This window comes from Xyrauchen texanus, chromosome 29 (assembly GCF_025860055.1).
Source record: "Xyrauchen texanus isolate HMW12.3.18 chromosome 29, RBS_HiC_50CHRs, whole genome shotgun sequence".
In the NCBI taxonomy this organism is placed as follows: domain Eukaryota; kingdom Metazoa; phylum Chordata; class Actinopteri; order Cypriniformes; family Catostomidae; genus Xyrauchen; species Xyrauchen texanus.
This window is the reverse complement of record NC_068304.1, coordinates 34,285,121-34,312,958: the sequence shown is the minus strand read 5'-3', so window position 1 is coordinate 34,312,958 and position 27,838 is coordinate 34,285,121. Positions and strand designations below refer to the sequence as shown.

General features: G+C 42.9%; 1 protein-coding gene across 1 annotated transcript in view; it reads left to right on the top strand.

Moving 5' to 3' along the window:
* LOC127623304 (potassium/sodium hyperpolarization-activated cyclic nucleotide-gated channel 3-like) overlaps nt 1-27,838 on the top strand; it is a 115,353-nt gene that overhangs the window by 49,613 nt on the left and 37,902 nt on the right. Inside the window, exons 3-4 of the mRNA XM_052097705.1 lie at nt 8,946-9,107; nt 11,888-12,106. Of these exons, the coding sequence (XP_051953665.1) occupies nt 8,946-9,107; nt 11,888-12,106 (381 nt within the window). The remainder of the gene's footprint in view (nt 1-8,945; nt 9,108-11,887; nt 12,107-27,838) is intronic.

The following is a 27,838-nucleotide window of genomic DNA, read 5'->3' as shown; positions in this document are numbered from 1 at the left end:
CCCGCGCCCCCCATCGGTTCCTATCTGGGATCTTTCCGTAGTTCTCGAAGCTATGAAAGCCCCCTTTCGAACCGCTTCAATCCATGGATTTGAAATACCTTTCACTCAAAACCGTTTTTCTAACTGCCCTGTCATGAGTTAAACGTGTGGGAGACCTTCACGCGCTGTTTGTCAGCGCTGCGTGTCTTGAGTTTGGACCAAGTGACTCCAAGGTCATTTTAAAGCCTAGACACGGCTATGTCCCCAAGGTGATCGGTACTCCTTTCAGAGCACAAATCATTTCCCTATCGGCGCTGCCAGCATCCGATAGCGAACGCGACGCCAATCTCCTTTGCCCTGTCAGAGCACTGAGATTGTATACTGCGCGCTCCGCCTCTTTCAGACGCTCTGAGCAGCTTTTCGTTTCGTTCGGAGGGCGCACCAAAGGTTTCGCCGCCTCGAAACAGACACTGTCTAGATGGATAGTGGACGCTATTGCTGCCGCGTACGCGTCAAAAGACCTACCATGCCCGTTAGGCATTAGGGCTCACTCCACTAGAGGCATGGCCTCCTCGTGGGCATGGCCCAGCGGGATTTCCATTCACGACATATGTGTGGCAGCGGGCTGGGCTTCCCCCTCCACCTTTGTCAGATTTTACAATCTGGAAGTGCCCGCCCTGCAGGCAAAACTACTAGCGGTTTAATACGCTACAGCTCCCCTGGTGAGCTGCACAGACGGGACACATTCCACACAGACCGGCACAGCCGCTCTGTCTTTCCCTTCCCACTATGTGCTTATGTATTACACACACACTGGCCCGCACTCTTGCTGGCCAAATATTATTCCCCCACTCACAAGGGCTCCCCCGGGTCCCCCCACCCCCGGGGCTCATGCAGTGGATGCTTGGCGCGCACGGCGTTGACAATGGGTTCCCGTAGCGTAAGCTAGCTTACGCAATACGAGAGAACCTCTCGTAAGAGAACGAATCGGTTACCTAACGTAACCTCGGTTCTCTCTAGAAGAGGGAACGAGTATTGCGTAGCCGGCCGTGTTCGCGCCACGAGCGATTTTCGCTTCATTCAATGAAAACCAGGGTTCCAGCCTACGAACTTACGCTTATATGCACTCTAGCCACGCCCATTCTGGTGGGCTTTGATACAGTGACGGCGCGGACGCCTGTCATTGGACGCAAGTTCACTCAAGTTCGTCTATAGGCTGCAGCAGTTGCCGCAGAGCAACCAATGAGCTCGCTAGCTAGCCCGCTCAAGGTATGCAGCTGCTGCACTGCGTTGACAATGGATACAAAATTAAGGATAATTTTTTGGCTTCAATATCTCAGAAAAGATGAATCTTTCCCGTAGCGTAAGCTAGCTTATGCAATACTCGTTCCATCTTCTAGAGAGAACCGAGGTTACTTTAGGTAACCGATTCGTTTTGTTTCTCAAAATTCTAAATACAACAGCCAACTTTAGAAGGTTATCTTTAAAATACATTGTCCTGAAAAGTTTATATATATATATATTTATTTATTATTATTATTATTTATTTATAAAATATATATATATTATTATTATTTATTGTACATTTGTAACATTATTATTTGTGTTTTATTACACTGACATTTAAAAAAATTGTAAATCTCTTTTGGAAAGTCATGGAAACTTAATAATGGAATTATTTTCATTTGTTTTTGGAGCAAATGGGAATGCAAAATTAATGTTTGCTTTAGTCCTCCATTCTCAATGTAGTTTACTTTTCTGTTTCAAACGCAGAAAAGTGAAAAGGGTCCATTTTACGGTCATGTTTTAATGGCTTTTAAATAATGGAAGTAGGCTAGAAAGCTTCCTCGTGGAAGTCACTCTGCTGTGAGTGAATCTAGTTAGTCAGTAGGTTATTAAATTAAACTCTAATGACTCTCTCATGAGATCTGCAGATACTCTCAATGGTGCTCTTTTGCCAAGACAGCTATAAAAACAAACCTCACAGGGACTTTTTTTTTTTGCCCATCAATGAGCGTATTAATGAAGTGGATGTTAAAGCACCCCTCTTGGCCTGTATTATGCTTATAACAAAGCTTTACTACGCTCTTCGCATGCAGGTGGTTGATGCGAGCAGTGGTGAGAATTAGCTAGAACGACATTAGCATGAGGTATAATTTTGAATGAGTGTGTGGAGCTTTGGAAGCGCAACCATCTGTGTTTGTTTATTGAGAGGAGACAGAAAGTCCACCTCGGCCATTCGGGATTCTTCTGATTTATGGCTTGTGTTTCCTAGACTTAGAATGTTCTAGATACAATATGGCCTAGAGGTCTCTAAGGCTATGTTCACACAGACAGACATTTTTTTTTTTTTCAGATTGATTTTTCAGATCTGACATGAATCTCTTTTGGTTTTTATAGTCAGAACAGGAAAAAAAACACATAAAATCACAGTTTTCAAAATCAAAAGCCTGTTCTATATCATCTTTGTAGTTGGTTTGGGATGCGTCTTTGTCTAAATGGTTTTATCGTATTTCATGTATGTTTTCTTCATTCGTATTACAATGTGGGTTGTTTCGTCTGGTGTTGCAACAAGAAGATAATAATGGCCACACTGTAGGATTGTTACAAACTGAATAAAAAAAATTACTAAAAAGGGAATTCATGTTTTATCACACCTTTCAGCCCTCTGGAACTGTCACAGCAGTCCTGTGTGGTATATGCTGTAATTTCGGCCAAAATACGATACGTCCCAGCTCTCCCATTTTTTAAGCCGTTTTTTAGATGAATGTGTTAATATTTGGATATTGCACTCATGAAAAACATAAAGGCCTTAGATGCTTCAGTGATGACACCAAAGATTCCCTTGTTTTGAATAGAGATGTGCAAAATTGCATATGACTCACCGCTGACTTTTATGGGGGGAAAAAGATGCAATGAAAGTGAATGGTGACTGAGACTCGTATACTGTATAATGTCTTCTTTTGTATTCCATGGAAGAAGGAAAGTCATACAGGTTTGTAATAACATGGTGGTGAGAAACTTGGGTCTGAATTTCTGGGGGTGTGTACTTGATTTGTATGCTATTCTGTACAGAGCCTAGGTGTTGCTGTTATTCAGAAACCTACCATGCAAATCTGAGGGTGTTTAGTAGATTGCATGTTATTTATTTACTCTCTTTTACAGCGAACCTGGTGTGTGATTTTAATCATTCTCAAAGGCACATTTGCCTGTTATGTTGCCAAACCATCTTAGATCCCATAATACCATGTGTTAAACCTTTTTTCTCCCTCCTCCAACAGCTCAATCTGAGTGTAAAGCATCTAACTCCAAATCAGAATGGCTACAGTTATCCAATGTTGTCAAAACTAGGAATGGGTCAAGATGATGGATTAGCTATCCAAAAAACAACTAGTTAAAAGAGGTTTACAAGTGAGAAATTTAAATAAAGATATTTTTACTAAAATGTCGATTCAAAATGCAAAAGAAAATATTTTCATTTCAGAGATGATAACTGGATGTTTCAGACAGATAGTTTGGCAGCTCAATAGAGCTTGGAAATTGTTTCCGTTGGATGAAAATTAATGAATGAATGAACGTTACATTTATATAGTGCTTTTCTGACACTACACTCAAAGTGCTTTACACAGTGAACAGGGAACTCTCCTCAAACACCACCAGTGTGCAGCTTCTATCTGGATGATGCGGCAGCAGCCATAGTGCACTAGTACGATCACCACACACCAGTTATTGGTGGAGAGGAGAGAGTAGAGTAATAGAGCCAATTAGTGGATGGGGATATTAGGAAGCCATGATTGAGAAGGGCCAATTTCTGTTTCTAAAACATCTTTTGTGGATCTTTAGATTGAGTGTGTTGAGGAATTTTCCCAGAATTTCATTGGATATTCTTTCATATGGGGTTGTTTTTAATACATTTATTTATTTATTTATTTATCAATTCTCTCTTTGACTGTGTCTAAAAAAAAGGCAGCTGCTTTGTTGCCTCGCTGCCCAGTCAATAAATGAATAAAGTAACAAAAAGAAACTGGTTTCGACTGGCTTCCCAGATAATCAAATAAATATTTAATGACTACAGTGCTTCTTTCTTATTTATTTATTTTTTTCTTTTCTTTTGGGAAAAGCCCAATCCCCAATGCGCTCTTAGCCCTATTGGCGGCGTAGTGACTCACCTCAATCCGGGTTACGGAGGATGAATCTCAGTTGCCTCCATGTAAATCCACGTATCTTATCACGTGGCTTGTTGAGTGCATTACCGCAGAGACATAGCACACGTGGAGGCTTCACACTATTCTCTGCAACATCCACACACAACTCACCATGTGCCCCACCGAGAGCAAAAACCACATTATAGCGACCACGAGGTGGTTACCCCATGTGACCTACCCTCCCTAGCAACTGGGTTGATTTGGCTGCTTAGGAGACCTGGCTGGAGTCACTCAACACACCCTGGATTCGAGCCTCCAGGGGTGGTAGTCAGCATCAATACTCTCTGAGCTACCCAGGCTCCCTGCAATGCTTATTTCTTAATAATTGATAAGTTGTTTAAAATGTATGAATTATTTTACTTCTTTCAACATTTACATCAGACAGCATTTTTCTCAAAAGAATGTACTGCATTTATTGAAGAACATCTCAAGTGTTCATAAAGCATGTCCTTTGTGTATGCAGGTGATGAATATAAATACATTTCTGGACATACAGTGCTACATCCTTTGACCAGTATGTTCTTTGATTTCCTTCATGATGTTCTAATGACAGTCGTGAACATAATTCACTCTGATTTTGTTAGATAAGTACAGTATAATTTAGCATTGAGGAACAACATTTTTTAAACCCATAGCACTTAGGGGCCATTCACTTCTGAACACATTTTCATGTCCATCTGTGCTGTTTATTAATAGTTTTTCTATGAAAACATGCACTAGACAAACTTCTCTGACAGTTGCGCCTCTTCTCACTGTTTTCTTTTCTCCATACACATTTTTTAAATGTCATGTCAAGTTAGAAATTAATTCAACCGCATTCTGTTCTGTTACAGTGTCTGTTGCACTGTGACTTGCTTTTATTTTGGTGCAAGCATGTGTTCAATCTGAACAGCCCCTTACATTTTCAAAGATTCACCCAACTCACAGATCTCTGTGGTATTTTATTTATTTATTTAAATTCATCATTTTAAACCTGACTGTTTCTCAGCTTTCGTGAACTTGGAATAGTAAGTGTCCACTGGTTGCACACTTCAGAATCTCTGCATATGCCGTAGTTCTTCCAGGTATTTCATAGACACTGTTTCATGAATACTGAGGATTCAGACATCCTTTTTCACATACTGGTTTTTTGCATGCTATATGGTCGGGATGTATGTCTGTCTGTCTATCTTTTTAATTTCTCATCAGCTTCATTAAACTCGAGTTGTTTAGTCTCTGTGAAGCTTTCATCTTTAATGTTCCTTCATGTCAATTAGAGTCACAAAGGCGTCATTCAGTGTGTGTGTGTGTGTGTGTGTGTGTGTGTGTGTGTGTGTGTGTGTGTGTGTGTGTGTGTGTGTGTGTGTGTAGTGTGTTTGAGTGAGAGGGAGAAAAGTTAACCGGCCTCCTTGGTTTTTGTGATTAATACATTCCTAGATTCGTCCCTTACCATTTGGACAAGACATATTAGACTTCTTTCCCCTGATCCACAATAATGACTTTATAATAAGGCCATATTAGAGAGGATTTCCACAATCTACCCAGAGCACTTCTCTTTTTAATTGCGGAGCAGTCTGTTTCCATTTCAGCGTGCTAATTTTTTAGAATAGAAGAGCATAGACAGATGGGAGAGAGGGACAGAGAGAGAGAGAAAGAGAGAGAGAGACATTTGTCGATCCTTGTGTTGTCTCTCTCATTGTGAATTGTTTGTATCCGTAGATTTGAATGACATAACGGTGATCAGGGTGCAGTGTGCAAAATCTATGCTCTTGAAAGAGTCCTTTAGGGGTAATAAAACTGCCTGTAGTATTTTAATATAATCGTTAAACATGTGGGGAGCTAGACACTATGACATTGCAGTCACAGTCAGAAATTATCTAAAGCTCCGGGGGGAAAAATCAGTCTTTCTCATCACATTCAGTTTAGATTATTACCCACAACTCAGCTAAAACATAACTTTGTGCTGTATATTAAGTAGCAGATCAGAATATATTAGAATAGTATTGTGTTTCATCCTTAACGGCAGAAGAATTCAAACATTCAGACCACCATTAACGGAACAAAATGCCTTTGAATATCGTTTCTTTCTGGTATTTTTGAAATTCTGAATCTGATTCTTGATTCCCAACTCTAATAATGAACATCATCCGTTTGTATCTGAAGTGTCCTCTGTCTAGCTCTATCAATTTCTCTCTCTCTCTCTGTCTGTAATGTAGTGTGTCTAGTGTGCAGTAAAGGCAGATAGTCAGTAATGAGGGTGACTTTAACAGAACACAACATGATTAATTCAGATGCTTTTCTGCTAGTTAATGTTACAGATTTTTTAATCTGGCCTCATGCTGTTTGTCTGCACTCAGAAATAACAGAACTCTGAGCAACATAATGTCCTGTTTGTGATTAAAATGTTATGGCAGAGGAAGAACATGTTGAAGAAAAACATATGGACAGTAATCACAGTGGTGACAATTGGCAGGTGACCGTTGAGAGAGAGAGAGAGACAGACAGGCAGACAGGCAGAGAGGTAGACAGAGAGAGAAAAACTGCTTATGACTGGTTCTGACTTATAGGGCTTTTTTCATCGCCCAATGACAATGGCTCGTGCACATATCCCTCTCAACTAATCTTTTAAAAGCACTGTTTTAAAGTGACTCGAGTGGTTTTTAATAAGCACAGGTGCAGTTAACAGCGCATGCCGAGGCTTCACTCAGATTAAGTAGCTTTAAATTGTGAAGGCCATTAACACCCAACTGCCTGCATGGTGACCGACGGTCTCTCAAGAGAATACTTAACTATAAGGATTAGCCAGTCACTAACTCACCTTCATATCTCTCTCTGTCTTGTAATGGAGCAAATTACCCTGGACCTGTTCTTTCCTGTTTTTAGTTTTTTAAATGACTTGGAGTTTTGTCTTTTGCATGCGCGCACACACACACATACATGTAAACACACATGAAAATATTATATACGTGCACAGGTCCACAATATGTGATGCGTTTTTGTGGGATCTAATCATTTATTAAAAACATATATATAAAATACAAACTGTCGGGCCTGTGTAGCTCAGTGAGTATTGATGCCTACTACCACCCCTGGAGTCGCGAGTTCGCGAGTGACTCCAGCCAGGTCTCCTAAGCAACCAAATTGCTAGGGAGGGTAGAGTCACATGGGGTAACCTCCTCATGGTCGCAATTAAGTGGTTCTCGCTCTCAATGGGGCGTGTTGTAAGTTGTGCATGGATATCGGAGAGTAGCATGTGCCTCCACATGTTGTGAGTCTCTGTGGTGTCATGCACAACAAGCCACTTGATAAGATGCGCTGATTGACTGTTTGAGAAGCGGAGATGCCACCATGAGGACCTAGTAAGTAGAGGGAATTGGGCATAATTCTGTTAAAATGCATGTGAAGATGTAAATTTGTTTTTTTTTTAGGGTTATAGGGGAGAAAAAGGGAGAAAATAAAATATTTATAAATACAAACTGTCCTGAGATCTGATTAAAAATCTAAAAAACTGTATGTGGTTTTGGTTGTCTTAAAAATAAGCAATGAAGGAGTTTTGTTTTTAATTATGAATAATATTTATATTTTTTGTCTGCCAAATAGAAAGTCAATGTGTTGTAACCAACATGCAAGCAATAATTGTATTATCACCTGACAAGAAAATAATAAAATAGGAAATGACACCATAGAGAGGACCACTGTATACCCTCATAACTGTGTTTTAATGTCTGTAAGTCTCATAAAATATCAGATAATTGTAGTTTACATTTTTTTAATTAAAAAAACACAAAACAAAGATAACATTTGGAAGAACTTGGCATGTGCATTTAACATTTTAGACATATTTGTCTTTGACCCAAGGCCGGGACCTGGTTGCATAAAACCCCCGAAATTAAGAAAAACCTCAGTGACAATACACTTACAATTATAAAGTTACTAATATTTTACTTAACTTAATGGAATATTCCAGGTTCAATACAAGTTGACAGCATTTGTGTCAATGTTGATTACCACAAAATTAATTTTGACTTGCTCCTCACTTCTTGAAAAAAGCAAAGATTGAGGTGACAGTGAGGAACTTTATTGAATAAGTAAAATACAAACTTTTTCAAAAGTATAGCCACAAGATATAAACAATATGCATGTTAAAATTATTTTTGAATGATAAAATCACTTACAAATGTTTTCTGTGTAAAGTTGTAGCCAATTTTACAACTTTGTTGCCATGACGATGTAATTTCAACAAACCCTAAAAATAAAATTTTTAACAACTTTATAGCTTAAATAATACATTTGTTTTAACAGAGTAATTCATGTATGTTTTTATAAAATTATAAGCTTCACACTTAAAAAAAATAAAATTTGGCCACATTCACTTTCATTAAAAGTGCCTCACTGGAACCCAGATTTTTGCTTTTTTTAAAGAAAAGGATGTGTCGAAATGAATTTTTTTGGTAATCAATATTATTCCACAAATGCTGTCGATTGTGTTGAATTGAATATTCCTTTAAGGGGTTTCTGGCAAATGGTCCCAGATTGGGGGGACCAACTATTGTTTGGCCTTTAAAGGTGTTGATTGTACAACAGATGTCAGTTCAGTCATTAATCAATTACATTTTTGTATTTGTTGAGTTAAGATTTGCCTGTTTTGTTCTAGTACAGAATGTAAATTTAGTTAGCACTGACTGGAAAAAAAACTCCTAATGGAAATGACATTCAGAGAGATCAACATGTGAAAGCTTGTTTCCAACATCTCCTGTGCCTCATTCTCTCCCTTTTTTCCAGATCTTTCATATGACCTATGACCTGGCCAGTGCGATGGTGCGAATCGTGAATTTAATTGGAATGATGCTGTTGTTGTGTCACTGGGACGGCTGCCTGCAGTTCCTGGTGCCCATGCTGCAAGATTTCCCTGCCGACTGCTGGGTCGCCAAGAACAAGATGGTGGTGAGTATTTAAACATGAAGTCTGTCCCAAATCAGATTAGGATCTGCTCCCCATGGGCTTCCCATCTCATCCCTATATATATGCTGTCACTGCACTACACAGCTCCCTTTCAAAGCAAACCATGAGTATTTATAACTCATTTGTTTAACTCATTTACTCATCATTCTTATGGGAGTGTAAAAGAGTATAATGATATGTTGTTTTCATTAAGTTACTCCCTCAAGTGTAAATTTGCCTTCTCTAAACTGCTGTGTAGCATAAATGTATGTTTCTCAGAGGCAAACATTTTCTTATTGTTTTCAAATTATTACTCATACTATTCAAGCCTCACCATGAGTTGACATGCATGCATGTATTTGCACAGGCATTAGTGGGCACATGTGAGCAAAGACGAAACCCAGGCCAGAATAATGTGACAGTGCAGAGCAGGACGTGTAATAAGCAAGTTATGATTAGGAAGAATTTTTATTTATATTGTGATATGCTTCTGTGATTTCAAAATTACACATAGCATCATAGCATTATTACATAAGAAGGGTGTCAATTGGTTAAAGTGTCTCAGATTGTGTTTTTGGTTTCAGCACACTTAATTCTATAGCACTCTAGGATTGACAGTTGTCAAGTGCGCTGGGCTTTCATTTTATTTCCAATTTTAGTTAAGACGATGGGCATCCGCAGAGTTCCCAGTGTCCAGAGAAAGAAAGAAACAATCTTATTCATGACATCCATGATATTTAGTTGCTGTCCCGAGCTGTGACTATAAATCAACCCGATAAGAGAGAGAGAGGCTGTGCCCGAAATCAACACGTCCTATCGGGATCTGTGATTTATCGCAGGGGTATAGCGATGAGGCTTGTGGTGGCTTGCATGCTTCACTAAGGGAAAATTGGTGGTCTGTGATTGCCCACATCCTGCAGTAACATAAACCCTAGATCAAATACAAACAAGAGCATTACCAATCAGCAGGGTGGCATCCAAACAACAGAGGCACACTGAGAATTTATCATGGAAAGGGTTCTCAAATGTCCTAGTTTATTTTGTAAGACAATTAGCACTTGCCAAATGCAAGGAAAGTCTGGCTTTGGCAAGTAAATAAAACTTGCCAGTTGGCTGATTGCATGGATTAAGTGGAATAGTAAGAAAGATACACTGATGTAAGTGATGTGAGAGATTAAAAAAGAACTTGTGGATCTTGGAAACAACTCTCATCAGAACTCCATGTAGTGACTCATGTGGTATATTCCACACAGTAAGCCACCACAACCAATAGACTGTATGAGAAACAGAATCCAGATGTGTATTCATGTTTTTGTGTCTGGTGCAGATTCACTGCAAGACTGAAACTGACTCATCTTATATACAGTATACTGTAGTGCTGCGAGTGGCACATTAAACTGTGCTGTCAGACACTAATATAGATGAAAGGAAATGGCTAAATAATTCCAAAGTCACAGAGACATTTTCAAAGCAAATAATGCAAAATACCCTTTAATGGCCAGTATGAAATATTTATGGTGAGTAATTTTCTGAATTTACTTGCAGGTGTGGCAAAAGGGTAATTTTGGATGTTTTTACAGTTCAGAGTATGTAAATCCACACTAATGTATAAAGTAAAAGAGGCCAAATTGTGTGTGTGTGTGTGTGTGTGTGTGTGTGTGTGTGTGTGTGTGTGTGTGTGTGTGTGTGTGTGTGTGTGTGTGTGTGTGTGATTTTGTGATTTACGAGGACAATTTTGTAAGTTACAAATTAGTAATTACAAGGGTATTATGCTATAAATGTGATTTATGAGGACATCTCTAGTGTCCCCATAATTCAAATCGCTTAAAAATCATACTAAACAATGTTTTATTGAAAATGTAAAAATGCAGAAGGTTTTCTGTGAGGGTTAGGTTTAGGGGTAGGGTTAGGTTTAGAGGATAGAATCTATAGTTTGTACAGTATAAAAATCATTATGTCTATGGAAAGTCCTCATAATGATAGGTAGACCAACATGTGTGTTTGTGTGTGTGTGTGTGTGTGTGTGTGTGTGTTTTTCCAATTCGTCACATTTTTACATCCAGCTTTTCAAGTGATGTAGGCTTCATTATAAAAGAGTATGATCCTTTTCCTCTTCTTTGGAAAGCTGTAATAAGCTGTCTCTCTCTGCGGATCAGGCCCCTACAGAAATGAGTCTGAAAGCAATCTGGACATGTCACCTTAGAAGAACCAATATTGATTCCTCATGGACTTCCAGACACATCCACTGGACAAGGGCAATTTATTCACTATTTTAGACTCGCATCTTTTTAAATAGCTGACCCACTTTCCTCTAGCTCGGATTTTGTTTCCGGCCCCATTTGTACATATTTTCATTTTGTGAATGTTTTCTCCAATGCAAAGCTCCCAGGAGTCGCTCTAGATTAATATTCCTGCAGTCATTTGAAGAGTTTGAACTTTGATTCAAACATACGCATAGGCCTAGATGAAACAGCTAAAAGAATTACTGGTTTGTCTCGATATATAACTTGATATTTATGTATTTTCTCTGAAATTGCTTATAAGGGTGGCTTTCAACAATTCAAATGTTTTTCACACAATTTTTCAGTTTATGACCACAATGAAGAATTATGTTTATTATTTAATTATTATAGTATAATTATTTGTTTTGAAACGTGTTCACTCACAATTTGCACTCACTTACAAAATGGTAGGTAGAATACAGTGTATACTGAGAAGTATTCAGTAAGTAATAAGCTAGTATTCTATTCCGAACATTTAATTTTGTATCTCTCCTCTTTCAGAACAACACGTGGGGACAGCAATATTCGTACGCGCTCTTCAAGGCTATGAGTCACATGTTGTGTATCGGGTATGGCATGTACCCGCCTGTCGGCATGACAGATGTGTGGCTGACCATTCTCAGCATGATTGTGGGTGCGACGTGCTACGCCATGTTTGTTGGCCACGCCACCGCTCTGATTCAGTCGCTGGATTCGTCACGGAGACAGTACCAGGAGAAGGTGAGTGCAGGTTTATTTACTTCGCAAAAACAGCAGGAAACGCTTCCTGTGAAGGTAAGTTCTGGTTTGACATCTGTTGATGTGGTTAGCAAGCGCCAGGGACAGTTTTGTAAGAAGGCATCTTTACACAGTCTAGTTAAGCCTGCTCTGTGCATGCTCACAGAAATTAAAAGCCAAACTAAATTATGCCTGCTCTGACCTGCCATAGCTCCTAGTATCAAAGGCAGTTCTGATGCTGCTTTGGTACTGTGTATATGAAATGAAGGATCAGAGCAGCCTTAAACTTTGTCGTTGTCATAATAGAGCATATATATTTTTATATTTTAGTTTCAAATTTAAAATAATAACTTCATATTTTCTTTTATTTTATATTTCTATATTCAGAATTTGATGTTTTAAATGCATTTTTAGCTGCTGTTAATGCATTTATGCCTGCTCTGAGCAGCATTAAAGAGTCTGTGTAAATACAACTAAATGCCACTTCAGAGGCATTTTCTGTGTCACCCTGGTAGCGTAAAGGTCACAAAGTAGGGCAAGCAGCATAGCAAATGTAAACTTTACTTCAGAAAATGTCAAATATATCTATATGTGCATCTAAGTTTGTTGCTGCCACTGTTCCAGAATTTACATATTATAATTCATATGTCACTTAGGGGATTGCCAGGGCATTGCTATGTGGTTGCCTACTGGCTCAAGTTTCCCTAGCTCAGGTCCTTCCTTCATAAACCTATGAGGAAGGTGAAAATTGTAAGTATGATCATATAAAAAAGTAGTAGCATACCTTGCCTCAACAAGCTGCATTATTTGAGTATTATATAGAACAGTGTTTCTAAATTCTTTCCTGGATGGCCACTAACACTATAAATGTTGACTAAAATGTCTCTTTTAACCTTGTGCAACCCCGCGTCCTCCTGTGTGGACTGTGTGTTTTGTCTTCGCTATACTTTATGCATAACTTAATTTCATTTAAACCAACTGATCTCAGTTCAAACTATAATGCTGCTAGCACTGAGATGACATCTGCCCCCCTCTCTTACATACCTTACATTACAAAGTAGTTTTATAATCACCTAAAACAAAGTAATGACTTATCCTATTCCAGTCCCAAAGTGACTTCTTTCAAAAGATAGTACAACTGTGTCCATACTCCAAAGGGTTCAGTAAATACAACCATTTAAGTTCAGGTATGTCATTTTCATGGTTTGTGCTCATAAAGGGGGCGCACATCAACAGGTTAAGGTCAACTTAAAATTGGTGACAGATTAATATAAAATTAATAATTAATTTGTAAAATGCAAATTAATAACTGTTTTTGTAAAAGACAGTACAACGCAGAGACCTTCAAAGGGGAATCTATTCTATCAATGGGTTCCACTCCGGACTGATAGGTTTGTGAGTGTGCCCTTCTACCTTTCCTGTTTTACAAGAACACTCTGGGCTTTCAATAAATGGTTAAACTTTTGATGCATCGAGTCATGAACAACATGGTGCTGATCTCAGCGGAGTTTGTCTTTGGTAGACAACAAAACTACATCTGGTAAGAGACCTCATTAAGTTTTTACACTGAAAGCTGTTTGAGTCAAAAGAATAGACTGTCTAATTTCATCCGATATGCAATTTTTTTAATTTCTGCAATTCTTCTCAAAATGGCACGCTGTTAAGCATAGTGACGCAGGATGTTGACTTTAGGGCTTTTTTCCCTTAGATAACCTATATTTACTGTGCATTATCTCAATGAGAATCAATGAGTTCATTCATTTCAGAGGCTTTATATGGAGTTAGGATGAAAATAAAGTGTATTTCGAACTGTTCTGAGACCAGTGAAAACAGACAGTACACTGGAGGTCATTCACTAAACAGGGAGCAAGAGATCAAGGGAGCATCCTATAGCTTTGCTATACAGCATCCTATAGCTTTCCTAAGTGCATTCACTCCGAACATATGGCCAAAAGTTCAGTATAAGGCTGCAGATTATGTTTGGATCTCTCAACATGGTTGGCAGAAATGGAACAAATGTAATTAGTACAAATATTCAGAATTTGTGACACTACATTTTATTTTAACATGGTTGGCAGTGATAGGATCATTCTGGCCATCACTCTGAATCAGAATTAATTATGCTAATTTCTGATTGGTAAAATGCTTCAGCACTGGCTATCACTTGTTAGTTTGACAGTGCAAACTTTGTTGCCATAGTAGAAAAAGCATTGTAACATAAAAGTCAGATGAAGTCAACACTCCTTGAAATATAAAGATTTGAAAGAAAAAAATAATCTGACTTTCTATAGCTTGGTATTACAAAAAATTTCACAACTTAGTCCCGCTGTCCCCATAGGAGGAAATAGGTTTTTAGGAAAACTATTTGCTCTTAAAATAAAAAATAAAAAAAAATGAATAAAAAAATTGACATGTTTATAAGTGGCTACTAGTTACAAATCATAAAGGGGAAATTGAAAATGCACACAGCAGTTGCGCTCAGGTCACAGGAGGACATATAACATCCCTGATTCTTATGATTAGCTAATTAGTAGAGGTTCATTGATCTGAATTAGATGTGTCAAATAAGGGAGACATCCAAAATGTTTAATGCTATAGGAAAGAGCAAAGTTCAGTTTGACAACAGCGTGATGCTTCTAAACTCATCTTAGCTCGCTAGCGGGATAACGAATCAGTTACCTAACGTAACCTCGGTTCTGTCTAGATGAGGGAACGAGTATTGCGTAAGCTAGCTTACGCTACGGAAAGATTCATCTTTTCTGAGATATTGAAGCCAAAAAATTATCCTTAATTTTGTATCCATTGTCAACGCAGTGCAGCAGCTGCATACCTTGAGCGGGCTAGCTAGCGAGCTCATTGGTTGCTCTGCGGCAACTGCTGCAGCCTATAGACGAACTTGAGTGAACTTGCGTCCAATGACAGGCACCCGTGCCGTCACTGTATCAAAGCCCGCCAGAATTGGCGTGGCTAGAGTGCATATAAGCGTAAGTTCGTAGGCTGGAACCCTGATTTTCATCTATTCAGCGAAGCTCTTCGCATCTCTGAACTGCAGAAGCCGCGTCGCCGTTCGAGGGGCATCTAGCAAGGTTGGACAGCGCTCGAAGAAGCCAGCCATCTTCGCCACCTTCAGCCATCCTTTGAGCTACGCCATCCGGCGACATATCCTTTTTAGAGCAAGCTAGTTCCTCAGCGAACTTCACAAAAAGAGCAACGAGCGTCTTTTTAAAGATGCCTCGCACCACCTGCGCCTCATGCCGCGCCCCTCTCAGAGCCGGAGACCGCCACCTCATCTGCGCTCTCTGCCTGGGACTGGAACATGCAGAGCTCGCCCTCGCTGACGGCGGATGCGACCTCTGCGAGGAGCTTCCGATGTCGACCCTGCGGGCTTGACTCGAAGCACTCAAAACCGAAGCCGCCGCGCGCCTTCGTTCGCCAGCGCAGAAAGAAGCGCAGCTCCCAAAGGCTGCGGAACCAGTGTTAGAAGCGACTACCTCGCCGGAGCCTCTCCCTCAAGCCTCGCTTTCACCTTCCCGCCCCGGGACGCGCAGTTGCCGCCGAGCGGCCGCACTGTTGCCATCTCGGATGACGAGGCGGAGGATAAGGGCTGCTGTTCCATCATGGCTTCGGACAGCAAGGAGTGGTCAGGCTTCCAAGCCTCCTCCTCAGCCCAGGAATCCAGCAGGACCCGCGCCGGAGTCGAAGAAGAACTAACGCGCCTCCTCACACAGGCCGTCGACTGCCTCGGGCTCGAGTGGTCACCGCCCTCTGAGCAGGCTCCCAACAGACTCGACGGCTGCTTTCTTCAGAGCTGTCGCCACGCGGCGCCCGCGGCCCGGGCCGCTCCCTTCCTGCCGGAACTCCACGCCGAGCTCTCTAAATCGTGGAACGCGCCTCTCTCGGCCAGGAACCGATCCCATGTCTCCACCTCTCTCTCGGTGGATGGCGCCACCGAGAGGGGCTACTCTTCCATTCCCCCCGGTCGAGGATTCGGTAGCAGCACACCTTTGCCCGCCCTCCGCGAGATGGCGGTCTAAGCCAGTGCTCCCGTCTAAGGCCTGCAGAACTGCTTCCGCCTGTGAAGTACTGCCTACTTTCATTGACCATTGAATGTTAGTTCGTAGGCTGGAACCGTGGTTTTCATTGAATGAAGCGAAAATCGCTCGTGGCGTGAGCACGGCCGGCTACGCAATACTCGTTCCCTCATCTAGAGAGAACCGAGGTTACGTTAGGTAACCGATTCGTTCTCTTACGAGATGGGAACCCATTGTCAACGCCGTGCGCGCCAAGCATCCACTGCATGAGACCCGGGGGAGCCCTTGTGAGTGGGGGAATAATATTTGGCCGGCAAGAGTGCGGGCCAGTGTGTGTGTAATACATAAGCACATAGTGGGAAGGGAAAGACAGAGCGGCGGTGCCGGTCTGTGTGGAATGTGTCCCGTCAGTGCAGCTCACCAGGGGAGCTGTAGCGTATTAAACCGCTAGTAGTTTTGCCTACAGGGTGGGCACTTCCAGATTGTAAAATCTGACAAAGGTGGAGGGGGAAGCCCAGCCCGCTGCCACACATATGTCGTGAATGGAACTCCCGCTGGACCATGCCCACGAGGAGGCCATGCCTCTAGTGCCCTAGTGCCTAACGGGCATGGTAGGTCTTTTGACGCGTACGCGGCAGCAATAGCGTCCACTATCCATCTAGACAGTGTCTGTTTCGAGGCGGCGAAACCTTTGGTGCACCCTCCGAACGAAACGAAAAGCTGCTCAGAGCGTCTGAAAGAGGCGGAGCGTGCAGTATACAATCTCAGTGCTCTGACTGGGCAAAGGAGATTGGCGTCGCGTTCGCTATCGGATGCTGGCAGCGCCGATAGGGAAATGATTTGTGCTCTGAAAGGAGTACCGATCACCTTGGGGACATAGCCGTGTCTAGGCTTTAAAATGACCTTGGAGTCACTTGGTCCAAACTCAAGACACGCAGCGCTGACAGACAGCGTGAGAAGGTCTCCCACACGTTTAACTGATGACAGAGCAGTTAGAAAAACGGTTTTGAGTGAAAGGTATTTCAAATCCACGGATTGAAGCGGTTCGAAAGGGGGGCTTTCATAGCTTCGAGAACTACGGAAAGATCCCAGACAGGAACCGATGGGGGGCGCGGAGGGTTCATCCTTCTAGCTCCCCTGAGGGAGCGGATGACCAGCTCGTTTTTTCCAGTGACTGGCCATGCAGGGGTCCAGCGAACGCCGCGACAGCCGCCACGTACACTTTGAGCGTGGATGGGGATCTGCCCTTATCCAGCAGCTCTTGTAAAAACACGAGCAGCGACGACACCCCACATGTCCGTGGGTCCAGGTCTCTGTCGGTGCACCATTTTGAAAACACAGACCATTTGGACGCATAGAGTCTTCTCGTGGAAGGGGCTCTAGCGTGTATGATAGTGTTTATTACTCCTTCTGGCAAAGCGACGGGTAGTCGTTGATCACCCACGCATGCAGCGCCCAGCGCTCTGGGTGGGGATGCCAGATCGTGCCGCAAGCTTGAGAGAGGAGATCTGCTCTCACTGGAATGGGCCACGGGGCTGTCAGTGACAGCTGCGTAAGCTCCGGGAACCATGTCTGATTCGCTATGAGGAGCACCGAGTGACGCGTTTCCCTGATACCTGTGGCAATAGCGAGACGGGAGGGAAGGCGTAAGCGGGCGGTTGGGCCAGTCCTGGGCCAACGCGTCCTCGCTTTTCGAGAAAAATACTGGGCAGTGAGAGTTCTCTTCTGACGCAAAGAGGTCTACCTCTGCTCTGCCGAATATGCTCCATAACTTCTGGACTGTTTGAGCGTGCAGGGACCATTCCCCGGGGGAAATATTGTCTCTGGACAGTCTGTCTGGGCCGTCGTTCAGGTGGCCTGGCACGTGCATCGCCCTCAGCGAGCGCAGGTGGCACTGTGACCAACTCAGTATGCGTTTTGTCAGATGGAAGAGGTTCCTGGATCTGACACCGCCCTGACGGTTTAGATAGGATACCACAGATCTGTTGTCCGAACGGACCAGAACGTGGTGACCCTGAATGACCGGGAGGAAGCGCACGAGCGCGTACTCGACTGCTATCATTTCCAGACAATTTATGTGAAGGAGCTTTTCCTGAACTGACCATAGGCCAAAAACCGGAGAGCCCTCGCAGACCGCGCCCCAACCCGTGTTGGACGCGTCTGTCGAGATGACTTTTCGGCGAGATTCAGCTCCCATCGTCACTCCCCGCTGATACCATTCGGCCACTGCCCAGGGCTGCAGAGCTGAGATACAGGTCTGAGTAACTCTGATCGGCTGGCGGCCCGTGGCCCAAGCCCGGCGAGACGTGCGGGTGTTTAGCCAATGCTGAAGCGGGCGCATGCACAGTAAACCCAGCTGAAGTACTGCTGCGGCTGAGGCCATGTAACCTAGCATTCTCTGAAATTTTTTCAGAGGTGTGAGGCTGTTCATCTGAAAGGACGCGGCTAGTCGCTGAACACGGCGCGCGCTGTGTAGATAAGCGAGCCGTCATCGCCCTGGAGTCTAGTTCTATTCCAAGGAAGGAAATTGCCTGACTGGGCTGTAGTGAGCTCTTGGTCCAATTGACTGCAAGACCCAAACTGTTCAGATGACTGAGGAGAACTGTCCTGTGAGACAGAAGCTCCGTATGTGACTGTGCTAAAATCAGCCAATCGTCCAAATAGTTCAGAATTCGCAAGCCCTGACTCCGCAGGGGTGCGAAGCCGCGATCCATGCACTTCGTGAAAGTACGGGTGCTAAAGACAGGCCGAACGGAAGGACGGTGTATTGATAAACCTGGCCGTCAGGCTGAATCTCAAGAATGGCCTGTGACGGGATTTATCTGAATCTGAAAGTAGGCATCTTTCAGATCGAGAGAAATAAACCAGTCCCACTGGTGCACATGCGCGAGGAGTTTCCTGATTGTAAGCATTTTGAACGGTCTTTTGCGAGCACCTTGTTCAAAACCCTGAGATCTAATATTGGTCTGAGGTCACCGCCTTTCTTGGGGACAAGAAAATAATGGCTGTAAAACCCCGACTCGCTCAGAAAAGGTGGCACTCTCTCTATGGCCCTTTTGCACAGAAGGTTTGCTATTTCTGAACGAAGCATGCAGGCTGCTTCCGTGTTCACAGTAGTTTCGAGCCAGCTCTGAAGCGGGGAGGGCGGGGATCGAACTGTAGCAAATAGCCCTGTTTTATTGTGCTTAACACCCATTTGGATATCCCTGGGATAGCTTTCCACGCTTTGAAGCGTAACGCTAGAGGGTGAATGGCCAAGTCGCCCTGATTGCCACACACAGCGAGCTGAACAGAATGTGTGAGCGCGCTTACTGTGCTTATGCATGACTGCTCGCAGACAGCAGGGACAGGCTGTTCTGTGAGTGACTTCCCGATTGAGGTGAATGGGGAAAGAGTCACATCTGTTAAGTGATGCACGAGCATAGTCACGGGCATGGGACTAACATACAGAGAGGTGTTTGCTGGCCGTGTGACAGAGCGGGCAGAGAATGGGCGCGCGTACGGATTCGTGGGCGCGTTTATTGACTCTAACACTCGAGCTGGCTGTGCCTGCTTTATGTGAGTGGGCTCTGATAGGGACACGGGAAGTGTAATGCTTGTGTGTAGGGGTGAACACTGGATTGTGGGCACATTTTCTACACATAAGGCATGTTTGCTTTTTACAAGATTTCTCTGGGTCGCCGTGAAAACGGCATTTGAGTGCAGGCAAGCGGGCAGTATCACCGGCTTGTTGGCTGCTGAATCCACCACTGCAGTAGCCTGAGAGAAGGGGACTGACAGGGGGCGAAGCTTTGACGGTGGTCCGGCTGCGACGGGACTGAGCCGTCGTTTCCTCAACAAAGCTAGGAGGACTTCGGTTGCTCAGGTTTCAGCGCAATCTTAGGCCGAGGCCCGCGTGGGGGGTCAACAATGCCACTCACCGCGGAACCGAAGAGACCGGACGGAGAGAGCGGCGCGTTGAGGAACGTGGAGCGTTCAGCTTCTCCCATGTCGGCTAGCGTTAGCCATAGGTGTCTCTCGGTCACAGTCAGCGCAGCCATGCACTTCCCTAGGGCTTGAGCTGCAGCTTTGGTGGCGCGAAGGGCGAGATCCGTCACGCTCCTTAGATCTGAAACAGCCTCTGGGTGCCTGCCTTTCTCATCCAACTCTCGAAGAAGGTCCGCTTGGAGGATCTGTAAAATGGCCATGGAATGCAGAGCAGATGCGGCTTGGCGGGCGGCGCATAGGCGCGCCAACACAGGCGGAAGTAGTTCTGCAGGCCTTAGACGGGAGCACTGGCTTAGACCGCCATCTCGCGGAGGGCGGGCAAAGGTGTGCTGCTACCGAATCCTCGACCGGGGATGGAAGAGTAGCCCCTCTCGGTGGCGCCGTCCACCGAGCGAGAGGGGTGGAGACATGGGATCAGTTCCTGGCCGAGAGAGCGCTGCTCCACGATTTAGAGAGCTCGGCGTGGAGTTCCGGCAGGAAGGGAGCGGCCCGGCCGTGGACGCCGCACGGCGACGGCTCTGAAGAAAGCAGCCGTCGAGTCTGTTGGGAGCCTGCTCAGAGGGCGGTGACCACTCGAGCCCGAGGCGGTCGACGGCCTGTGTGAGGAGGCGCTTAGTTCTTCCTCAACTCGGCGCGGGTCCTGCTGGATTCCTGGGCCGAGGAGGAGGCTTGGGAGCCTGACCACTCCTCGCTGTCCGAAGCCATGATGGAACAGCAGCCCTTATCCTCCGCCTCGTCATCCGAGATGGCAACAGTGCAGCCGCTCGCCGGCAACTCGCGGCGTCCGGGGCGGGAGGGTGAAGAGGCTCGAGGAGGCTCCGGCGAGGTAGTCGCTTCTAACACCGGTTCCGGCAGCCTTTGGGAGCGGCGCTTCTTTCTGCGCGGCGAAACGAAAGGCAGCGCGGCGGCTTCGGTTTTGAGTGCTTCGAGTCGAGCCCACAGGGTCGACATCGGAAGCTCCTCGCAGAGGTCGCATCCGCCGTCAGCGAGGGCGAGCTCTGCATGTTCCAGTCCCAGGCAGAGAGCGCAGATGAGGTGGCGGTCTCCGGCGCTGAGAGGGCCGCGGCATGAGGCGCAGGTGGTGCGAGGCATCTTTTAAAAGATGCTCGTTGCTCTTTTTGTGAAGTTCGCTGAGGAACTAGCTTGCTCTAAAAAGGATACGTCGCCGGATGGCGTAGCTCGCAGGATGGCTGAAGGTGGCGAAGACGGCCGGCTTCTTCGAGCGCTGTCCAAGCTTGCTAGATGCCCCTCGAGCGGCACGCCGCTTCTGCAGTTCAGAGATGCGAAGAGCTTCGCTGAATAGATGAAAATCAGGGTTCCAGCCTACTGAACTTACGCTTATATGCACTCTAGCCACGCCCATTCTGGCGGGCTTTGATACAGTGACGGCGCTGGCGCTCGTCATTGGACGCGAGTTCACTCAAGTTCGTCTATAGGCTGCAGCAGTTGCCGCAGAGCAACCAATGAGCTCGCTAGCTAGCCCGCTCAAGGTATGCAGCTGCTGCACTGCGTTGACAATGGATACAAAATTAAGGATAATTTTTTGGCTTCAATATCTCAGAAAAGATGAATCTTTCCCGTTGCGTAAGCTAGCTTACGCAATACGAGAGAACCTCTCGTAAGAGAACTGCAATTGCCACTGGATACATTCATTTAAAGTAATGCACTTACAACGGCTCATAAACAACATACTTGATAATGCAGTTTTTAATGACTGAATGTTCACTCTCATATACAGAGTATAATATGAATTTAAATGCAGAAGGGCTTTCTTATGTAGTAATAATAGGTGTTTGCTAAGGCAATCATCACTTTGACTATTGTCAAGGAATGGTGTGCTATTGCTTTTGTGCAAGATCAGGCTTCAAGTCTTCACCTGGTAGACAGCAAAATGGGGGGGGGGGGGGGTGTCCCATTGACTTATTGAAGAAGGATCCCATTGACTTACTGAAGAAGGAACTCGATCCATATCAATATACCAGAATACAACAGAGTCTGAGGGGTGGGTTCTTTTGACCTGGGCCAGTATGTCACCACCCAAAACATCCTTGCAATTACAATGTAACATGCTAACATTCAGAACACATAATTAACCACCTAGCATTATGTAGTTATACATCAGTAGTGTAGTCTTCAGTCCTGCATTAGTTGTTCACCTTGGCTTACTCGTGGTCAGATTCCAGGCAGAATCCCTCATGTCCTCTGTATGGGTAGACCTCAGCCCCTTCTCTGACACCCACCTCAACATGGGTAAAATGCCACATGGCACACCATCTGTTGAGGGATGGAAAATGTGAGACCCTTGGAAATGGATAAGATACAATATAAAGAGGGAAAAGATACAATTAGCAAAGGACAGATGGAGAGAGAGTGAAATATGGAGAGAGAGAGAGTGAGAGATGGCTGGCTGATGCGTTTTTCCTTGGCTTTGTTGGGCAACATAGACAATTAATGAAAGCAGGGGTCTTGTTGATTTACTGTAAAAATATGGCAGCATAGTTGAGCCAAACCTGTCTATTGCCAGACCTGATTTCATGGGTCCAAAAGTCACATTTAGGCAGCATAAAAGTTAAAAACAGCATCAGATCCCTGGACGGAAGCTCCGATTTAAAGTTAGAAATGTTTTATTTATCGACTTGTTTCTTACATAAGGCATTCATTGATTGAGTGGATTATTACTTTTATGCTGCCTAAATGTGACTTTTGGACCGTGAATGTGCTGGCACCTGTTTACTTGCATTATAAGGACCTGACAGAGCTCTATCATCTTCTAAAATAATCTTCATTTGTGTTGTGCAGAAGAAAGACATCATACATATGGGATGGCATCAGGGTAATTGAATGAGTAGATAATTAACATTTTTGGGTGAAATATTCCTTTAAGTGTCCAAATAATTTGTAGGGCCTCTGTGATATACAATAGATGATTACTGTAGTTTCATAACACTGCAAGATATTTCTGAGAATAACATGAAATTACTATTCACAAACCATGGTTTCATCACAGTATCATGTCCATGTTGGTGCTTTTTTATTAGAGCATACAGTTTGCATCAGAAACATAACTGATACAGCATTAAAATAATAATAAACAAAGGAACAGGATAAACACACGTGAAAAGTGAGCTGAGAGCTTTGTGTAACATGAATGGAGAATCCAACTGAGGGAGAAAGCTGCAAAAATTTGAAAAACCTTTTACCTTCGGAAATTGTTTTTGTCTTGTATGGGTGAAGATAGTAGACAGAGAGTGACAGGGAGAATGAGTTATCAGAGAAGTGTGTGAGAGAGATACTGGGAGAAACATCAAGAGAGAGATGATTCAATGGCCATTCTCCTGGTGTGGCCTCAAAGAGTATAAATAAAACAATGAAAATCTGGATTCTTTAAACCTCTGAGGGGAATCTCCATCGAGTTGAAAAGAAAACACAGATGAGGAGTAACCAAGATTGAAGATGATCGTTTGAGACAATAACACACAGCTTGACCCTGCCATTCTCCTGCACTAATTTAATGTTCACAAATGTACCCAGAGGAAAGTGTAAGAGTTTGGTCTCTCAGCGCTTGTGAAACTAAGTTATCAGTTTTGTATTAAGCGTCAACTTTGTCTCAGAAGTTTCTCCTAAAATGTCTTAGGTACAATAAAGAAAACCCACAAGAGAAATTTGTATACAAATTGAGTTATAAACAAAGGTTCGAGAGGAGCCTACTAATCTGATCCTATTAATCAATTACGCAAAAACATATATAAGCAGAGCTCACCTCTCTCCCAGCACTCATCCCTTCTGGCAACCCTCCACCTCCCCAACTCCACCTATTCTCATCATCCATTAGTTAATAAATAGGGGGGGATCTAAGATCGGCCTTCTCTCTCGTTCGAGCACTCTCTCTTCTATTATCATAATATTTACTTCTTCCTAGGATCAGGCAAGGAGGTGAACTCGTGAAACAGGAATAGAGCCAGGGCCGCTGCTGGCCAGATTGATGCCCTATGCAATCGTCTGTGATCTGCAACTGCTTTCGGGTCCGTGAATAACATATAACGTGCAAGTAAGGGCAGCTAGTGAACTTTCTGGTGCCCTCCTAGGGTAAGATTGTGCCCCCCTAAGGAGTTGGTGCCCTACGCAGACTGCGTAGTATGCGTATAGGGAGCGACGGTATTGAATAGAGCTATAAAATGAACATAGCTCAGGTGATTTGCTCTTGGAAGTATTTTCTATTTTCTCTCAGGGGTGCAGCTATCAGAGGCACTGAGGTTTGATTACACAAGCCTTATTTCTAAATATAGAATCTATAAGCCTTATTTCTAATCTTCATTTCTTTTTAACAATCCACACACCAAGTAGATTTTAATGCATGCACCAGTCAACTTGTTTGTTTTTCTGGGGGGTTTAGCCGAGAGTCAGGACACGGGAATAAAGAATGTTTATTGCAATGGAATTTCTTCAAACGCAACTCAAAATAGCAGCACGGTGAGCCATAAGTCTAAATAGCACAATACATTGGGCTTAAAATGATCAAATCTCACATTAAAGTCAAACAACAATTACTGCGTGTATATGTGCTATGCCCATGCTGGTTCACATTTCCATGTCATGTGCATGGAGTTAAACTGCTGCATTTAAATAGCCTCACTGGGGTCCCTTGATTTTTAAATGGTTTAAAATCAAATGGAACTGAACTTGTCAAATGATTGTACTTAAGGCTGCACACCAGAACAAAAAGGCGAAAAACACTCTCTTACCATTCATCAAGCATTGAAACTGTGCTTTGTTAAAAACAACCTGGAATCATGTTTAATAACAGTAATGAAACCCAACGCAGGTGTTTCGAGATGCTTTTATAAAAAACTTTAACTTTAAATGTTTAACTTTACTCAATGATCCCACGATGGTGTTTTATTGACATGTTAAATTAAAAAAATATATAAAAGATTTCTGTAATAAAGTTCATATTTTGTGAGTAAAATTTAAATTTGAGAATAAATTTGTAGCATTAAGTGATTAAAGTCGTAATAGTTTGAGAATAAAGTTGTAACATTATGATATCAAATTTCGTATGAGAATAAATAATAAAAAGCCGAGCCAGCAGCTTAATTAATGCAAGAGATGGATCTGGAGGATGTAGTTAAATCTTTAGGATAGGATTTTGCAATAAAGAAATCCTTGCTCTTTTGGCGCATCAGCACAGTTATACAGCTGTACAGACTCTGCAGCGGTTATTTAGGAAATTTAATTTCTTCAGGAGATAGAACCAGATTCGAGCAGTCCCACTTGGCACTTTTATTGGGTTTTCCTCTCCAAACAATACTGTAACTGAGGGGATGTTACACATACAATGTCTTGATATGAACTTATATAATTCACAGCAGTTCCATTTATTTTTTGCTTCACTTGAGTTCAAGCCTATATTTCACGCCTCACTTGACAGGTTCCCACATGTTGAAAACTCCTGTACTAATGCACACCTCATTCATGAACAGAAAGCTTGCAAAAACTTCCCACAAATTCAGCTCGGTTGCATAGCCATGTTATCTCCCTGGTTAGTGATGTTGTGTGTAAAGACCCAAATCACTGATGTTTCTTTCCTTTCGATTTATTCTCAAAATTGTATGACTTTAATGTCATAATGCTTCAACTTTCTTCTCGTTCTTTTACTTTATTCTCAAAATTGTATGATAAATAAAAATGGTTAAATTACTTTAATTTATGCACAATGAACAATGAGCTGACAAATTGTAATTCTCACTTTGATCCTCCACAATTTAAATTAAAACGTGTTTGATCCATTTATTGTGCACCTGACATTTACTTATATAAAGTTCTGAACTGGTGTCAGTGTTGTGCTTAATATAATTATTATTTGACAGGTAGAGTGGTAATGTTTTAAGTTAGGAAAAGGATCTACCACCTTTTGTGGATTTTGATATTCTTTGAACTATTAACAAAATTTTAAGATTAATTCGAAATTTAACAGGTTGCCAATGTAACAACAACAAAATGGGGCAAATATGATCATATTTCTTGGTTCTAGTCTGCACTCTGGCTGCTGCATTTTGAACCAATTGAAGTGTATTTATTGAACATGCAGGACATCCTCCCAGTAATGCATTACAATAATCTAGTTTTGAGGTCATGAACGCATTCATTCTTTTTTCGGCATCAGCAGCAGAGAGCATGTGTCGTAGCTTAGCAATAATTCTGAGGTGGAAGAATGCTGTTCTGCAAACATTGGAAATTTGGTTTTCAAAGGACAGATTTGCAAATATAACACCTAAGTTCTTTGCTGTAGAAGACGATATAACTGTACACCTATCGAGAGCCAAATTATATTTTAGTAAATAATTTACAGATGTAATCAAATTAGTACTTCTATTTTGTCAGAATTGAGTAGAAGGAAATTTCTGGCAAATCTTTAATTTAATTGATACACTCTGCTAATTTGGAGAATTGTGAAATTTGTCAGGTTTCGAAGAAATATAAAGTTGGGTTTCATTGGCTGTGAAAACTGATAATATCTCCCAGGGGAAGCATATATAAGGAGAAAAGCAGAGGCCCTAAATCTCCCTGTGGCACTCCATACTTAACTTTTCTTTGATTTGACAATTCCTCATTTACACAGGCAAAGTGGTAGCGGTTTGCTAAATAGGACCTAAACCATGCTAATGCAACTCCACAAATGCCAACATAATTCTCTAGCCTATTCAAGAGAATGTCATGATCTATCATGTCGAATGAAACACTAAGATCTAAAAGCACTAGAAGAGAAATGCAGCCGTGGTCAGATGATAAGAGCAAGTCATTTGTAACTCCGATAAGTACAGTCTCTGTACTGTGAATGTACTGTGATCTGTACTAAATCCTGACTGAATTTGTTCATATATACTATTTCTCTGTATAAATGAACATAGCTGAGAGGACACTACCTTTTCTAGTATTTTCGACATACAGTAAATGGGAAATTTGAAATCGTCTATAATTAGCCAATTCTCCAAGATCAAGCTGTGGCTTCTTAATAAGCGCTTTGATTATTGCCATTTTAAAGAAATGAACAGTCATTTACAAAATCTCAAGATAGAATATCTGTAATGTTTTAGTGTGGCAGAGCTTCTGTGCAGTAACAGATTTCCCCATGAAGGCCCAGAGAGAGGTCGACATATTTCATATTCGGACAAAGACACGTCAGATCAAAGAACAGAAAAACTCGCATGGGAGATCGACCCAGCAACCTTTCAGGAAGTAGTCCAGGTCTCAAAACACACAGCCACAGCTGCAGCTACCCCCCACCCCTCAGCATTCGTTCCAATACGCAATTAAACTAAGTGTGTAAGCATGTGTCTTCCTCAGAACACTGCTCCTGTTTAATTTGGTTATCTGGCACTGAAAAATTTCACAAGCACCAAACTCAGTCTTTCTAATGAGTCGAGTATCAGAAGTCCCCTTCGCAGATAGAAGTATGAGGGATGGGACTGCCAAGTGGGTTAACCAGCCATTTGGTGCTCCAGTGGACATGGCCTCTAAGGTCCTTGTCAAACAACCATCCTTTATTGCGCCCCCATACAATGACAACCTAACTCAAGATCCATTGCATGCCATCCCCCTTGAGCCAGGCGTCCTGTATAGGTGATGTTAGCACAGTAAATACAGATTAATACAGAAGAGAGAACAGCCATTTGTTCATTTGTCTGGCTATTTGTTGGGTTGACTAATGTGCACTCTG